This window comes from Dipodomys merriami, unplaced genomic scaffold (genome assembly GCF_024711535.1).
Source record: "Dipodomys merriami isolate MVZ:Mamm:240054 unplaced genomic scaffold, mDipMer1.0.p SCAF_335, whole genome shotgun sequence".
In the NCBI taxonomy this organism is placed as follows: Eukaryota; Metazoa; Chordata; class Mammalia; order Rodentia; family Heteromyidae; genus Dipodomys; species Dipodomys merriami.
Window position 1 is genome coordinate 1,083,681 of NW_027204882.1, and position 17,819 is coordinate 1,101,499.

A 17,819-nucleotide genomic window follows, 5' to 3' on the forward strand; every position below is an offset into this window, starting at 1 on the left:
TTAAGTAACAAAGACTGGTTGGATTAAAAAGCAAGATCCTTCTATCTGCTGCCTTCAAGAGTCACACCTTATCCATAAAAACAAACATAGTCTGAAAGTGAAGGGCTGGAATAAAAATCTACCAAGCAAATGGCCCCCATAAACAGGCAGGAGTTGCAATCCTAATAGCAGATAAAATAGATTTCAAATTAAAATCAGTGAGAAGAGATAAAGAAGGTCACTACATACTAATTAAGGGATCTCTACTTCAGGAGGATATTACATTCTAATCTATTCACTAAACAATGGAGCACCCAAATTTATCCAAGAAACACTACTTTCTCTCAAATTTCACATAGATCAAAGACATTAATTCTTGGGGAGTTTAACACACCACTATCCCCATTAAATAGATTAACTCGGCAAAAACTCAACAGAGAAACTGCAGATCTAAACAACTACATAGATCAACTGGATTTAACAGACATCTACTGAATATTTCACCCAGCAGCCTCAGAATACACGTTCTTCTCAGCAGCACATGGAACATTTTCCAAAATAGACCATATTTTAGGTCACAAAGCAAACTTGTCCAAATTCAGAAACATTGAAATTATGCCCTGCACTGTCTAGGGGAATAAAAAAAGTCACCAAAAAAAAGTCACCAAAGAAAGTCCTGTAACACATGGAGGCTGAACAATACACTGTTGAACCACCAGTGGGTCATGGAAGAGATTAGAAATGTTCATGATATTCAACAAAAAAATGAACACACAAATTACCAGCTCCTCTGGACACAGCAAAGGCAGTACTCAGAGGCAAGTTTATAGCTCTGCATTCCTACATCAATAAATTGGAGAGATCTGAAACCAACAACTTAATGAGACATTGGAACCTCCTTGAAAAAGAGCAGCAAGCTAAACCCCAATCCAGTAGATGGAAACAATAATTAAAATTTAAATCAGAATTGAATGAAGTAGAATCCAAAAAACCATAGAATTAGCAAAACAAAGAGTTGGTTCTTCGAAAAAATTAACAAAATTGACAGACCCTTAGCAAATCTTATCAGAAAAAGAGAACACATCCAAATAAACGAACTTGGAGATAAGAATGGAAACATCACTACAGAAACAACCAAGATTCAGAACAGTATAAGGGAATCCTTCTCAAACCTTTATGATAATAAGTTTGAGAATTTGGAAGAATCAAACAGGATTCATTTCAGGGATGCAAAGCTGGGTCAATATATGCAAATCAATTAATATAATTCATCACATCAACAAGAGCAAGGATAAGAACCACATGATTATCTCAACAGATGCAGAAAAAGCATTTGACAAGATCCAACACCCTTTTTATGGTGAAGGCTCTGGAAAAATTAGGAATCCGGAACAGTCCTCAATATAATAAAGGCTGTTTATGACAAACCTACAGCCAGAATACTTAATGGTGAAAAGTTAAAACCATTTCCTCTAAACTCATGAATGAGACAAGGATATCCACTGTCTTCACTTCTCTTCAATTTAGTATTAGAATGCATAGCTACAGCAATAAGACAAGATGCAAACATAAAGAGGATCCAAATAGGGAGAGATGAAGTAAAACTCTCCCTCTTTGCAGATGACATGAACTTGTTTTTAAAGAATCCAACGGACTCCACTCCCAAATTACTTGAGCTGATTCAAAACTGGCAAAGTAGCAGGGTATAAAATTAACCCTTAAAACCAATGGCTTTTCTGAATGCCAACAATGAGAAGAATGTGGCTGAAATCAGGAAAGCAACTCTTTTTGTAATAGCCTCACAAAAAATAAAATACCTAGGAGTTAACTTAACTAAAAAAATGAAGGACCTCTACAATTGTAGCGACCGTCTACTCGACCAGTGAGGAAAAACGACCACCACACCAGGAGTCTTCTCAGATCACGCTTTATTGGAGAGCCTTTTAGTTGTAGGAGAGCTTGGGCGCGAGAGAGCGTGCACCCGAAACATAGCCGCTTATATAGGAGAATCGGAACGTGGGTCTTTCTATTGTTGGTCGCCTGCCTTTCACCGTCACCAGGTGTCATGGGATTGGCTGGGGACTCTACCTGGCTCGCGCACGCGCACAGCCCAGGCGTCCCGCCAAGCACCGTCTGGGGTGGTTACCTCAAAGCTGCAAGGGAGTGGGCGGAGTCTCGCCTCAGCTCCCTACATACAATAACTTTAAAAACCTGAAAAAGGAAATCAAAGCAGAACTTAGAAAGTGGCAAAAACCTCCCCTGCTCCTAGATTGGAAGAATCAACATCATGAAAATGGCGGTACTTACTAAGGCTATCTACAAATTCAATGTGATACCTATCAGTATTCCAACCTCATTCTTCAAAGAAATAGAAGAGGCAATCCAAAAAATTCATGTGGAACAATAAAAGATCCTGAATAGAAAAAAACGATCCTTAACATAAAAAATAGTGCTGGACGAATATCAATACCAAATTTCAAACTATACTACAAAGACATAGTAATCAAAATAACTTGGTTCTGGCACAAGAATAGACTGAAGACCAATGGAATAGAACTGAAAATCTAGAAATGAACCCACAGACCTATAGCCACCTAATCTTCAATAAGGGACATAAAAAAATAGAATGGAAGAAAGACAGCCTCTTCAGTAAATGATGCTGGCAAACTTGGTTAATCATCTGTAGAAAACTAAAATTAGATCCTTATATATCATCCTGCACCAGAATCAACTCCAAAAGGATCAAAGACCTCAGAGTCAAAGCAGACACCCTGAAAACATTCAGGAAGGAATAAGAGAAACTCTAGGTCTCCTTGGCATAGACCAAAATTTTCTTAATAGAGACCCAGAAGCACAATAAATCAAAGAAAGGTTGGACTAATGGGATTGTATGAAGCTGCAGAGCTTCTGCATGGCAAAAGACATAGCTAGCAAGATCAATAGAAAGCCCACAGATTGGGAGATCTTCACTAGCCACACAATGGATAAGGGTCTCATATCTAAAATATACTTGGAACTCAAAAAATTAAATCCTCCAACAACAAATCCTCAAAGAAACAATTGCCCAATTGCAGCTCTGTTTACATAAGCCAAACTGAAATCAGAAGTGCCCCAAAACTCATAAATGTATATAAAATATGCTATACATGGATATATCCCATGCCATTATATAATCAATATTATTCATCTACAAACAAAATTGAAATTTACCAAAAAAAGTGAATGAAATGAAATTGTCATGTTGAGAGAGATAAGCCAAACTCAAAAAACTAAGTATCTCATAATTTATAAGATGCGGATATAATGGGAGATGAATATAAAAGAGAGACTTCTCGAAGGGGAAGTGGGAGGGAGAAAAGAGAGAATATAGGAGGGATGAAGAGGCTTGAAGGACATTATACACACACACTCACACACACAAACACAGCATAGTGAACTCCGCCTAGTGCTCTTTGAGAAAGAAGATAGGAAGGAAAAGAGGAATGCAAATATGGTGGAGGAGGTAAATTCATTCATAAAGTACACTGTGAACATGTATGGAAATATAATGAAAACCCCACATATTATAAATGTATGTTGTTGACTCAAAACTAGTGTTTTTAATACTTGAAATAAAAATATAAGAACTCACATAGTTACACTATAAATAGGACTAAACATTTAAAGAAATAATCCTACACAGTCTCTTCCAGAACATGGAAGAGAATGAAATACTTCTACATTCATTTTTCATGACCAGCATTATGGACAATGGCTTAGAATGAAGCTATAAAGATTAGGCTACGAATTTTTTCCTTTAATCCGAAGATTAATGAGAAGCAACTCTGGGATTACTAAGAGTCCAGCTCTAGACAGAGCTTGGGCTGAAGCAGGAATAATAATGAGCATCTTTTTCGATTGCTCCTTCCATTGAGCAGAAAGATAAGCAAGTTCTAAGTATCTATTCTTCCATTATTCTTTTTACTTGGCCTTTCCTCCCTGATCTGCCTTCATTTTTTTCAAGGATGGGAAAAGGAACAGCCTTTGTCATATATCTCCAGTTATTAAAGAAAAGATTCACGAAGAAGAAAAATTCTGATCCAAATCATTATGCCAACTATGGAAAAATGCAGTTCTAATTTATCTTAACCTTTTGTTTTGTTTTTAGAATTCCCTAGAATTCTAAATCTGAAAGATATGACTTTAAAGAGTCCCATCCCAGTAGAAATTTTATGAGGTATGTTGTGAGTTTGTACACATGAATATATTGAGAAAGAAAAACAGCCACAGCTTTTACCAACTTACAGAAGGTGTGGCTATTTCCCCACTAGACTAGGGGTGGGGCAGGGGGAAGTGCACTTAGAATTTATTGCCAATATTTTTCTAAGTGGAAATCATGTCAATGGAAAGTGTCACGTGTTAGTGTATTTTTAAAGAGAGAAAGGATGAGTTAACATGAAAAACTTTAAGTGAGAGCCAGGTGTGGTCCAACCCTACTCCTTCTTCGTGGTGAAGATAGCATACTGTACGTTGTCATAATCTTCACCTTAAATCATTGCAAGATTATGAACTCACACTTACATGAATGATTCTATCATATCTCTATCTTTAGGGTGAATTTGAGTTTTAATTACAAAGACCAGGAAAGCAGTGAACTGATTATATAAGGTACATTTCTGCATTGCCTTCTCCTTGAAAATAATATTCTACCTAATCAGCCCGAGGCTTCCATAGGAAGGGGAAGAGCAACACTTCAGGACTTCTTTGATTCTCCAACATTCTCCAGTGTTGGTTGATTGGCTCAATAAGCTAACTTTCTATGCCCTCTAAACGCGCATCCTGGGTTGCCTTGGTTCTCATCCTGGGTGGATGTGGGTGTCTTATCTTTAGCTTCAGGACTGGATGCTCAAGTTCTTCCCACTCTCTACCTTCCCTTCCCTCTTCCTTTTCCGCCCTCCTCCTCCTTTCCGTTCTACTCTTCTTTATCCTTAGCTAGCTCCCTTTCTTCCAGTTAGCTCTGCCCAGGAGAGCAACCCCTTTCCCCCACCCTCCTTTTCGTGAGAGACTGCGTGTAGCCTATATAATCTCTCTCCCCATCAGTCGGGCTGCTGAGCGCTACATGCTCTGCTGCTCCGCATCTGGTGCAGTTTGGTTTGGTTCTCCTAACAGACTCTCTTCTGCCTGAACCGCGTGGTGGTCTCCTTCTGGCAACCCTTCCATCGCCCTCCTTTCTTCTTGGCTGCCTTCCCTCCATTCCTTTCCCTCCTCCTCCTCCCCCTCCTCCCTTGTAGAGAGCTGCGAGAGGCCGTACCTGGAAGATGGCGCTGGCTTCCGCCCTCCGCCGAGTGCTCTCGTGGTAAACAACTCCTGATATGGCTAAGGCAAAGAATCTGGCTTGCTTCTGTGCACCTGAACCTATTGGCGGTTCCCACGTGGCGTATCAGGGTTGGCTACCCAGCGGGTATTTAAGGCTGTGGGGAATTCTCCCCGGGGTTGGGGTCAGAAGATTACTAAAAGGTCCTGAATAAACTGCGGAGAGAAGAGTCCGGTGTCGCGTCGTCATTACCGGCCGAGGCGGTAGCGACACTCCCTCTCACTTCCCCTCTGTCTCTTCCTCCCCCTCCTCCTCCCTCTCCCTCCCCTCCCTCTCCCTCCTCCTTTCCCCTCCTCCTCCTCCCCCCTACCCCTCCTCTTCCCTCTCACCCTCCCCTCTTCCTCTCCCTCCTCCCTCTCCCTCCTCCTTCCCCCTCCTCCCCCTCCTGCCTCTCCCTCCTCCCTCCCCTCCTCCTTCCCCCTCCTCCCCCTCCTGCCTCTCCCTTCTCCCTCTCCCTCCTCCTTCCCCCTCCTCCCTCTCCCTCCTCCCTCTCCCTCCTCCCCCTCTTCCTCCTCCCTCCCCTCCTCCTTTCCCCCTTCCCCCCCTCCTCCTTCCCCCATCCTCCTCCCAGCTCCTCTCGCTCAGACACACAGATGGGAAAATGCATCCTCTCTCCACGAATGCACGAGTCACTCAAAGCCTAACTTGGGTCGGGTTGTCACACACACAGACTTTCTCCAGCACCGGCTCTCGGTTCTCCCTTTTCAGTTGGGGCTCCCGGAACAGGACCCGGAGTTCTCAGGTTTCTAAACAAGAGTCCAGGCCGGATTGGCTGGTGTCGAAAGAGGAGCAGAGGCTCCACCAATGACAGTGCTGCGCTTTCCGTCTTTCTGGTCTCCTCCCCCGGAGTCCTGGCGGCGGGCGGGCCTCGTGCTCCCGGAGGAACCCCCCCGGGGTTGCTAGGGCGACGGGACGCTGCTGCGCCGCCCCGCGCTGCGAGCCCCGAACCCGCCGGGTGCCCCGCGGAGCGGCCGCGCGGCGCTGCCTGCGCGTGTCACTGCACCGCCTGCGCATCCAGAACGCTTTACCGGGGAGGGGGCGCGCTCTTGATTGCTTCCATGGAAAGTTCGATCTCCTTCCATCAAGAAAAAGAAAGGCAAGAACTCGGCGGGGCGGAGCCGCCCGGGGGAGAAGGAGCCCTGGCAGCGTCTCCTCACGAGCCCGAACCCCCGTTCCCCGCGCCCTGGGAGGCCGAGCGGAGCCCAGCAGACCCCGAGCCCCGGCCTCTGGGAGACGTCCCCGGACCCCAGGGGCCAGCTCCCGCGGCCCCTTCTCGGGGGCCCTCCGCCCCGACTCCGGGCAGCCCCGACCCGGACCTGGCGGCCCCCTGGCGGCCAGGCAGAACCAGCAGCGCGGGCCCGGGTCCCGATCCGCGCCGCCGGCCGTCCGAGGAGAGGGAGCCCGCACCCCATCACGCGAGTCCCTCAGAGGAAGCGTCCTTCCCCTGGGCTCCACAATCCGGAGCTGGCCTGCGTGGGCCGTGGGGTGCCAGCCACGACGACTCCCCGCGGGAAGAGCGCGGGGTGATCATTTCTCCGGAGGAAGACTCAGACGGCCACTGGGACCCGGCTCTGCCCGAGCCCCGGGCCAGCGAGGAGGCCCCCAGCATGCTGGACATCGCCATCCAGAATGCCAAGTCCTTCCTACAGAACACCAGCAGCAAGACAGGCTTAAACCTGTAAGATTGGGGGGCGGGGCATGGCACCGTGATAAGGGGTTTGTGGTTGTGGATGGGTTGAAAACCATTTGTTAATAAAAGCAGGGCAGTGGCATAGCTGCATCACAGCTGCATCACACAGCCCACTAGTGGGGACTCTTTAAGGTTCCTTGAGGACCCCAGGCACATAGAAATAAAAGCAAGAATTTATGGAGTCTTGGTGCTTGAAATAGGACATCATATCTCAGCATCCGTCCAGGATGCTTGCAAATACAATGAGCAGCACTTACGTCTGCAATCTTAAGCGGTGGGAGGGAGGGAACGAGAGGAAAAGAGGGAACAGCTGACACTAAGCTGTGGAAGAAATCATTGTATTGTCAAAGCTCATAGAATTCACACACGTGGTAGACCATGATAATGACAATTTGCCTCATGAAAGTTAAAATGTGTTGTGACTTTAAGTATCACTATCTCACAATATTGTGAAATTTGTGAAATTTATGTAATCAGTTAATCTCAATACAAAATTATAAAAAATTAAAAATCAAGAAAATGTGATTTACTATTCACTAGTGGATTCTATTTGAATTTGCAAAATAAACTTTAAGTCATAATTCCTTGGATCAAATGAAGAGCTTGATCTTCAAACTACTAAACTTTAAAAAGAGCTCATTGTAAATATTTGTGAGTTCATAAAAATTTTAAATGAGATTGGAAAGCTAAAGTGAAAAATCTCTTTTACTCAATTATTTTATGACTGGTGTTTCTTTATATATACATTTCATTTTATTTTCAAATTCTTTTTCCATGGTAATAAATATGTTCCATGACTTGCCTTCGTCATTGTCCTCCTCCTCCTTCTCTTCATCTTTGTCTTCTTCGTCTTCTTCTTTCACTCTTTCACTCTTTCACTTTCTCTCTTCCTCTGTGTGTGTGTGTGTGTGTGTGTGTGTGTGTGCCTGTGTGTGCCTGTGTGTGCCTGTCCCCCTGGGAATCCCCAGGGCCTGGATGTTGTCCCTGAGTCTTGTTGCTCAAAGCTAGCACTCTACCACTTGAGCCACAGCTCCACTTCCACTTTTTTTGTGTGTTGATTAAGTGGAGATAACAGTCCAAGGTGGCTTTGAATCACAATCCTCAGATCTCTGCCTCCTGAGTGGAGGCATTTCCTAAGGAAACTTGTTGAATAGATTCTTTCTGGTATGCTAGAAGTTACCTACACTGATAATCTCTGAATACTTAGAGTTGTTAAAGTTGCCAAAAACTTCCAATAACGTGGTCTGCATGAGATGCTCTTGATGTGTACATTATTTCAATGTTCTTGCTGTGAGCATTGTCTGAAAGTTTCTCTGTTGAACAGATATGATCATCTTGCTAACATGCTTACCAAGATATTAGATGAGCGTCCTGAAAATGCTGTTGATATCATTGAAAAAATCAGTCAAGATGTAAAATTGGCACATTTTAGTAAAAAGTTCGATACCCTGCAAAATGAGAATGAGCTGCTTCCAGCATATGAAATTGCAGAGAGACAAAGGGCTCTTTTTCTCCAGGGACATTTGGAAGGAGCTGATCAGGAACTGGAAGATGAAATGGTAAGTCATGACTACAAATTATAAATGAATATCAATGTCTATTATAAGTCTGGCGATTTGGGATTGTGGAATGTTTTAAGTTCTTAAAATTTTTATAGTATTTGGATATTTTTTTCTTAAATGTATTTTAGGCTTTCTCTCATCAACATTGTTTAGGGGTGTCTCATTTTGTGTTTGCAGAGTTTTTATTTATTTTACAGGCCTCTGTCTTGTCATATGCTTGTAGGATAAGCTTTTGTTTTAATATTGTCCAGCTTGCCCGGTACAAGTTTGTGTGGAGAGCTGTTGCTTCTTAGTAAATATCTGTTGAATAGTGAATGAAGGTTTCATAAAATTATGTCTTAACTAATGACATTAGTTACTGAGGAACTGAATGCTAGGCAAGCACTCTACCACTAAGCCACATTCCCAGCTCAGTCATGAATATTCCTATAAACAAATCTGTTAAAATTAAATTTGTTCAATTCTTTCTAGAGACACATAAAACAGGTTATCATATCAATGACTCAAAGACACTATTAATATAAAAAGCAACATTCACAAGTCACAGGCCCATGCCTGTAACTCTAGCTACTCAGGAGTCCCAATGACATATTATATTTATGATAGTGATCATATTACTATATAAATTTTTAGTAAGCACTGAGTCCTGATGGCTCACAACTATAATTCTAGCTACTCAGTAGGCGGTAACATAAAGGATCTAAGTTCAAAGCCCCAGTAGAAAATTCTAAGAGAACCCATCTTCAATTAACTAGCAAAGGCTGGGTTGTAGGCATGGCTCAAATTGTAAAGGACCAGCCATGAGCAATGAAGCTGAATGAGCCCTCAGTTAAAGCCCAGTACACAGAAAATAAAGTTTATAATAAGCTGAGCAGTGCATAGCTTAGTGACATCAAACCCATTGTAAGGTCATAACACAACATATTATATGTCTATGGTGATGCTGCTGTAAAGAAACCTACCTCAGTGTACTCATATGGAAGTCAAGCATGTACAGTTGTGTACAGTAGGTACATTTGGAATTTGTAAGTGTATTCTTTTTTTGTTCTGTTTTGTTTTGGTTGGCAGTGGGGCTTGAATTCAGGGCCTGGGCACTGTCCCAGAGCTCTTTTGCTCAAAGCTAGTGCCACTTCCGGGTTTCTGATGGTTAACTTTCCTACTCAGGCTGGCTTTGAACCATAATCCTCAGATCTCAGCCTCCTGAGTAGCTAGGATTACAGGCATGAGCCACTGGTGCCTGGCTTTCTATGTTATTTTCATAATACAATTGCCAAAGGATGTGTTTCTCAGAATGTATCCCTGTCATAAAGGGATGCATGACTATAATTTAAAATGAAGTTTTAAGTCAATCTTGTATTTCCATAGAACACTGGAAACTACTTCTCATGGCATTTTCATTCTCTTTGTAAGCAAGTTCCTTATATCTTGAGGATTGTGGCAATATCTGCATAGTAATATTATGGGTACAGTATTTATTAATAGAAGAAGAGAGGAATAAAATACTTGTTTTGATCTCAAGAAATAAATGGTGAAAACATTTTGAAAAAGAATTGGCTATCATGGGCTAAACATCTTTATCAGAGAATACAATCAAGAATAGCACAGGAATTTTAGCTTTAACCATTTCAAAAGAGTTGCCCAAATTATGCTTCTTAAATGGCTATATCCTTGCAACTTATACATATCGTCTGAACATCTATGCTTTGATCACCAGGTTATCTAAAATCTGTCTGTGACTAGGAAAATTCAGGGGATAGATGGGCTTGGGAGAAATGGGATAGAATGATGAAAGAGGTGATCTTGACCAAGATGCACTGTACTTAGAAACTGAAGGTTGAATGGTAACCCATTTGTACAAGTTCTTAAAGATCATTTTAAAATAACCATAAATAAAATGATTATGTAGATGAAAATTTTGATGATTAGAGAGACATATGTGCAACAAGGGATCCTCTGAGAGAAGAGAGGGAAGGAACCGCTGCCTGACATAGCCGCACCCCTAGGGCTCAACAGCCCATGGGAAGGAACTTTGCTCACAAAGTAGGGCCCAGAGTGCGCAGACAAGAGGGACAGGGTATAGATGTCAAAGAGAGGACGCTAAATTGCTTTAACAAGGTGGCAGGTGGTTGTGTGCCATATATACAAAGATAATGGGTGTGAGAGAATGCAACACGTGGGGTTCAGGCACACAGGCAGACATTCCCAAGAAGACATGAGTCAGCCTCCAGTGGAAGAGTATATATAAGAATAGAAATCTCACAGTGAAACCTCCTCGCAAAGGAAAAAGATCAGATCATTAGTATCAATTGCAAATGCTCGCCATTTCTCCATCTGATGGGCCAATACTTGGTCTTGAAAGTTGTCTGAAGTTTTTTCCTCACTTCCAATATACTCACAAATGCTTTAAAACTTCTATTTTTTTTGGGGGGGGGATCCGGTCGTAGGGCCTAAACTCTGGGCCTGGGCACTGTCCCTCAGCTCTTCAGCTCAAGGCTAGCACTCTACCACTTGAGCCACAGCACCACTTCTGGCTTTTTTTCTTTTTGCTTATGTGGTGCTGAGGAATGGAACCCAGGGCCTCAAGCATGCAAGACAAGCACTGTACCACTGAGCCACCTTCCCAGCCCTCTGTTTATTTTCTTGTAGGGAATTATTTTTCTCTTCATTATTATTTATTTTCATAGAATTGTACAAAGGTCTCATTATTTTAAATGCCAAATGGTTTATTGTAAGTAGGAGCAATTGACTATATTATACCGTTATATATAGATTATGCCTACACACTGTTATATGTTCTTTATAATTTGTTACCTTATCTATGTTAATTATCATATTGATATTTATTTGCCATACAGATATATGCCCTTGTAGTTAGTAAATATTTTAATACTATGACAATATAAACATACAGACTCAAAAGTACATGTATACATATTACATATATGTGTATTATATACATATGTATACACGTATATGACCCGTCCAGCAGGTTCAGTTTTTCGTTAGACTCGAGGAGGCACCTCCTAAGAACCATGGGGGTGAGAGAGAAACGAGACCAAGCGCATAAAGAAACACAAAGTCAGTCTGAGTCTCGTCAAGGTCTGCTTTATTAAAGTGAGGCAGGGTTTATATACCCAAAGGGACAGGGGAAGGGAAAGAATGAAAAAACTTTGCAGAAGCAAGGGTGAGAAGTCCCGGGGTCAGGGATGGGTCGTGCTTATCCTTTGGCCTTGTGCTAATCTTAAAGGTATCTCCTGTGACTTCTCTAAGAGACATTTATGGTTAGCCAGGCGCTGTTTGCTTAGGGCTGGAGATAAGAGAAAGTTTATGGTTAGTCAAATGTTGTCTGCTTAGGGCTGGAGGAATATTTATGGTTAGCCAAATGTAGTTTGCTTAGGGCTGGAGGAATCTTATCTTTCCATACACTTTCTTGGCTCCCAACACGTATACATATATACACATACTACATACATGTTCTATGCCTTAGGATAGAAAGAGAATTGCAATTTTTTTGCCAGTCCTGCGGGTTGAACTCAGGGTGTGAGCAATGTCCCTGAGCTTCTTTTGCTCAAGGCTAACACTCTACCACTTGAGCCACAGTGCCACTTCCAGCTTTTTCTGTGTATGTGGTACTGAGGAATTGAATGCTAGGCAAGCACTCTACCACTAAGCCACATTCCCAGCTCAGTCACGAATATTCCTATAAACATCTGTTAAAATTAAATTTGTTCAATTCTTTCTAGAGACACATAAAACAGGTTAATTATCGTATCAATGACTCAAAGACACTATTAGTATGAAAAGCAACATTCACAAGTCACAGGCCCATGCCTGTAACTCTAGCTACTCAGGAGTCCCAATTAAAAAAAAAAAAAACAAGCATTTTCCTTAAGAATAGAATATTAACCAAATCTTGTTTTTCTAGGTAGAAAACTCTCTTCCAAATGTAATGGAGTCAGCATATTATTTTGAACAAGCTGGAGTTGGTTTGGGAACAGATGAAACTTATCGCATATTTCTGGCCCTCAAACAACTTACTGACACTCACCCAATCCAAAGATGCCGATTATGGGGCAAGATCCTGGGCCTGGAAATGAACTATATTATAGCTGAAGTGGAATTTCGTGAGGGGGAAGAGGAAGAGGAGGTGGAAGAGGAAGATGTTGCTGATGAGAAGGACAATGGAGAAAGTGAAGCTGAGGATGAGGAAGATGAACTACCAAAGTCCCTTTACAAGGCCCCACAAGCTATACCTAAAGAAGAAAGTCGAACAGGTGCCAACAAATATATTTATTTTGTTTGCAATGAACCAGGAAGACCATGGGTGAAGTTACCATTAGTTACACCTGCACAAATTGTTACTGCAAGAAAAATCAAGAAATATTTCACTGGGCGATTAGATGCTCCCGTCATAAGCTACCCACCTTTCCCAGGAAATGAGAGCAATTATTTGCGAGCACAAATTGCCCGGATTTCAGCAGGAACCCACATCAGTCCTCTAGGATTCTATCAGTTTGGTGAAGAGGAAGGAGAGGAGGAGGAAGAAGTAGAAGGTGGACGAGATAGCTTTGAGGAAAACCCTGAATTTGAAGGCATCCAAGTAGTTGATCTAGTGGAATCTCTATCCAATTGGGTTCATCATGTACAATATATTCTCCCTCAGGTAGGAGACTTATTTGCCAGGTAATGTATAGATTTAGACTTAAGTGTGTTATGAAATTACTCCATTTTTTTGTACAGTAAATATGATAGATGAAATAACTATTTTTCAAATTATACAGATACATTTATTATGGAAACTACGTTATTCTATTTCTACAACACATGGAACAATTCTTTTACATGGATACTTATGTCAGACATTAAATATTGTGACAAAAACAAAAATAAGCGAACAGTGCTAAATAGCAATTATATAGTATTGTACTAGATGTTGTTAGTAGCACTATGTGTACATTATATTATGTATAAAACTATAGAGAGACATATAATTTACTCCTCACAACAACCCCATGAAAGATTCACTGTTACTACATTTATATTGCAGATGAGGAAAACTGAAGCAGTGCTTAGGGAACATGACAAAAACAATATAGCTAATAAGTAACAGAATCAGATGTGAGGCTGTACAAAATGGACATATGCATTCTCTAAACCACTCTGTGGTACTTTCCATGTGCAGGTAGAAAATCTTCATGACACTTTGATCTAGATAAGAGATGCTTTCAAGTATCTCTAGATAACATTTAGTTCATTGAGAAAATTTAACTCACTCCTATTTTTAAATTTTATTGTCAAGGTGATGTACAGAGGGGTTAGTTACATAACTGTATATTACATAAGTAATAGTGATTATATTGCTTGTCTAACTTGTTACCCTTTCCCTCATTTTTCTCCATTTCCCTCTCCCAACTCAATCCCATTATCACATTAACATTTTTGTTATTAATATTTATAATTTCCTAATTACCTTGCACACACAAATTATTATAAGCCAGTTTGTTACATTTTTTTTACAAGACTTTACCTTCAACTTTTGTAACTTCAAAATTACTGGCAAATGCTTCAACTAAATATTTTTTTGCTACAAATAAACCTGGATGGAAAACAGACCTTTGTAAGTGTGATAATTGCTTCAGTCTAAATGAATATTATGACGTGTGTGTGTACGCATGCATGTGTGCACTTTGTGTCAGTACTAGGGCTTGAATCTGGGGCTTCCAGCTCTCACTTATTTTTTTTTAACAAGTCTGGTGCTCTACCACTTAAACCATACTTCTACTTCCAGCTTTTTGTTGGTTAGTTGGAGATGAGTTTCACAGACTTTTCTGCGGAGGCTGGCTCTAAGCCTCTTGGGTAGTTAGGATTATAAGTTATCAGCCATCAGTTTGGTTTATTCTGAGACTTTTTTTTTTTTTTTTTTGCTGGTTGTGGTGCCTGAATTCTGGGCCTGGGCACTGTCCCTCAGCTCTTCAGCTCAAGGTTAGGGTTCTACCACTTAAGCCACAGTGCCACTTCTGGCCTTTTCTGCTTATATGGTGCTAAGGAATCGAACCTAGGACCACATGCATGCAAGGCAAGCACTCTTACCAGTGAGCCAACTTCCCAGTTGTATTCTGAGATTGTAAGTTTTGTGGCATTCATCTCTAGGGACGCTGTAATTGGTTCAACCCCACACAAAAAAACGAGGAAGAAGAGGAGGAAATAGAAGAAGAAAAAGAAGAAAAAGGTGAAGAGCCTGACTACATAGAACAGGAAGTGGGGCCTCCTCTTCTGACACCTATCTCTGAAGATTTAGGTAATTTTAAATAACTATTAATGTGGACACACACAAACTGTATACCATGTGATTAGATAGTGAGTATCTGAGAGTTGGAAACCTCTAAAAGGTAGAGAGGAGTCGTGCACTCATCCTCTTTTCCCTTCATGGGTTCTGGAATGGTGGAAGGAAAAAACGCTTCTAGCCATTTCATCATGTTGCATACTGAAGGAATGATGCCGAGAGAAAACTCAAGTAGCCTGTAGTTCTTACTGAGACTGGTAACAGTCATTTAGTCATTTGTGCAATATTCCCGTCTTACATTCTGCAAATCATAAACATGGCATAGCTGTAGAAAGAATGCCCCATTATTTTCTTGTTTTCTAATTAACTCATGTCTACATGTTTTTGTTTCTTCTTCAATTTTGTTTGGCTTATTACCCTTATTCTCTCCCATGGCAATAACCTTTGCTTTAGTTACCAGACAGCATTCCCTCTAACACATAACCTTATCTATCTTACTGGTAAAAACAAGCATACATCTATTTCAAATTTTCTTGTTTCCAAATCAAGGGACTGCTCTACTGATTTTGTGCTTTTTTTTTTTTTTTTGCTGCTGAAAAACAGCATTTTTTGGCATAGATGTCATACACTGATATAAACATTTTCATATATGCAATTGAGTTTTTTGAAAGTATTAGATATGGAGCTTTGTGCTTGCTAAGCAAGTGTTAAGCTATTTTAACTTTTTCTATACCAAATTTGTGTGTGTGTGTGTGTGTGTGTGTGTGTGTGTGTGTGTGTAAAACCAAGATTTACAAAAAAGTAACTTTGGTAAAATAGTAGATTCTTACCTACTTAAGGGCTAAGCTTTCATGTTTCTTCTTTGGTTCTAGAGATTCAGAACATCCCCCCTTGGACAGCACGGCTATCATCACATTTCATTCCTCAGTATGCTATTGCAGTCCTTCGTTCCAATCTTTGGCCTGGAGCATATGCTTTCTCCAACGGCAAGTAAGTATCTGGACATTTATAAGGCCAGAGTAAGTGCTGGAAATGGTTATCACTGGAATGTTGAGGCCTAGTATTTTAACTCATCTTTGGCATATGAGGTGCTAGTGGCATAAGTTTTATTAAAATACCTGTAGGCTGTATGCTGGTGTCTCAACCCTGTAATTGAAGCTGCTCAGGAGGCTGATATCTGAGAAATCACTGTTCAAAGCCGGCCTAAGCAGAAAATCAGGAAAAAGTTGAAAGTGGAGGTGAAGCTCAAATTATATATAATGTATATATATATAATATAGTGTATATATATCTATATATACACTATATTATATATATATACATTATATATATACTATATTATATTCTATATTATATCAAATTATATATATGTGTGTATGTATATATGTATATACATACTTATATATATAAATATATGCATGTATAAAGGAGTGGAGATATATCTCTATAGCTATTTATTATTTATATCTATCTCTGCTCTTGCCATGTATCTAAATCTGTATCTATCCATATAGAGCTCCACTTTCCTGAAGGCTGGCATTCTTCTACTTGACTGGAATTTTTTTTTTTAATTTGCTGGTTAATTTCCATAAGGGTCCTACCAACTTTTCTGCCCAGGCTGGTTTCCAATTGTGATTCAGATCTTAGTCTCCTGAGTAGCTAGGATTACAAGGCAAGAGCTATCAGCATCCAGCAAATTTTCTTTTTTAGCAGTCTAGATGTAGGATGTATTTTGACAGAGTCTGGCCCTGTGGTTTTCTTAACCAGCTTAAGCAGTTTGGATCAAAATAGATTCCTTATGGTAGAATCATTGAGGGCTTTTTTACCTCTGGTATTTTAAATGTATAGCATATTGCTTCAAAAGAATCTATATTTATTTCTTACTGAATAGAATATTCCAGTGACTTTTGTTTTATACTTAACAGAAAGTTTGAAAATTTCTACATAGGCTGGGGTCATAAGTACAGTGTGGACAACTATACTCCTCCAGTTCTACCACCAGTTTATCAGGAATACCCGAGCAGATCAGAGGTTATAGAAATGGATGACCCCAGCGTGGAGGAGGAGCAGGCTCTGATGGCTACAAAAGAAGCATCTGAATTTGTGGCAGAGGAGATTGAAGAATCAGAGGAAGATGAATATGAGGAAGAAGATGAAGACTAACAACTAAATTAGCCCACTCTTAGGTGTCCTTAACATATACATCCAATGTAGGCAAGGGGTGTGTGATTATATACATAGATAAAACTCATGTGCAAAGTGTCATTCCTTGAAAACACCAAACTTGACATTTCATACAATTTTTATAGAAAGATGTCCAAAGACTTTCCAGAGGCTAAATGACATCACTGTTCTCATGACTGCAGTAAGTGGAATGTATACTGTATCCTCTATAAATCTCACAATTCAGATTTTAATCCACAGAGCCTCTTTGAGACTTCTATAAAGTATCGAGGGGATGTGGAGATTTAAAAAAAAAACCAACAAAACACATATTGAAAACTCCTTAATTCCAGCATGTATTTTGTTAGCATTGTAAGAATGGAGGTAGAACATGTAGCTTTCTTGTCTAGAAGTCCAATGCACTATCCATTGTGCCACAGAGCCAGCTACATGTAGCTTTCTTAATCCTGCATAACTGCTTTATCAAGCCTGTGTGTGATATTTGTGTGCAATTGTGGTGTATTATGTGTATATACTCTTCCCTGGGTGAATGTTCATAATTCTATAATCACTCAGTCTATAGAGACACTCCATTTTTTTTTAGCCCTTTTGTTACTTTTCAGCTTCCTTAATCAAAACTAATTTGTGGGGCCAGGTAAAGAGATTTGCAAGTATAATCCCAACTACTCAGGAGGTAGAGTTTGGAAGATCTTAGGGCTGGCTCAGGCAGAATTAACAAGACTCTCATCTCAGAGAACAAGCCAGATGTGGTGAGCAACGCTGTACTCC

The 17,819-nt window shown here is 40.7% G+C and overlaps 2 protein-coding genes across 4 annotated transcripts in view; one reads left to right on the forward strand and one right to left on the reverse strand.

Annotated features, from left to right (window-relative positions):
- The window catches only part of LOC138803150 (amine sulfotransferase-like), a 31,022-nt gene extending 25,007 nt beyond the window's left edge, over window positions 1–6,015 (reverse strand). The window contains exons 1-2 of one of the 2 annotated variants that reach the window (XM_069986971.1): window positions 5,924–6,015; window positions 5,270–5,487 (exon numbers count right to left, since the gene is read on the reverse strand). The gene's annotated coding sequence lies outside the window, so the exon portion shown is untranslated. The remainder of the gene's footprint in view (window positions 1–5,269; window positions 5,488–5,923) is intronic. The other variant, XM_069986970.1, reaches the window with a different exon arrangement.
- Window positions 6,016–6,321: 306 nt separating this feature from the next.
- Rsph4a (radial spoke head component 4A) lies at window positions 6,322–17,114 on the forward strand. 2 transcript variants are annotated; one of them, XM_069986964.1, is made up of 6 exons: window positions 6,322–7,010; window positions 8,347–8,581; window positions 12,510–13,247; window positions 14,735–14,882; window positions 15,740–15,857; window positions 16,816–16,923. In XM_069986964.1, the coding sequence occupies exons 1-6, from the start codon at window positions 6,391–6,393 to the stop codon at window positions 16,826–16,828; spliced, it is 1,872 nt and encodes a 623-aa protein (XP_069843065.1). In that variant the 5' UTR covers window positions 6,322–6,390; the 3' UTR covers window positions 16,829–16,923. The 2 variants fall into 2 exon arrangements, with proteins under 2 accessions (XP_069843065.1, XP_069843064.1); XM_069986963.1 differs by having other exon boundaries at window positions 6,326–7,010; window positions 16,793–17,114.
- The last annotated feature ends 705 nt before the right edge of the window (window positions 17,115–17,819 follow it).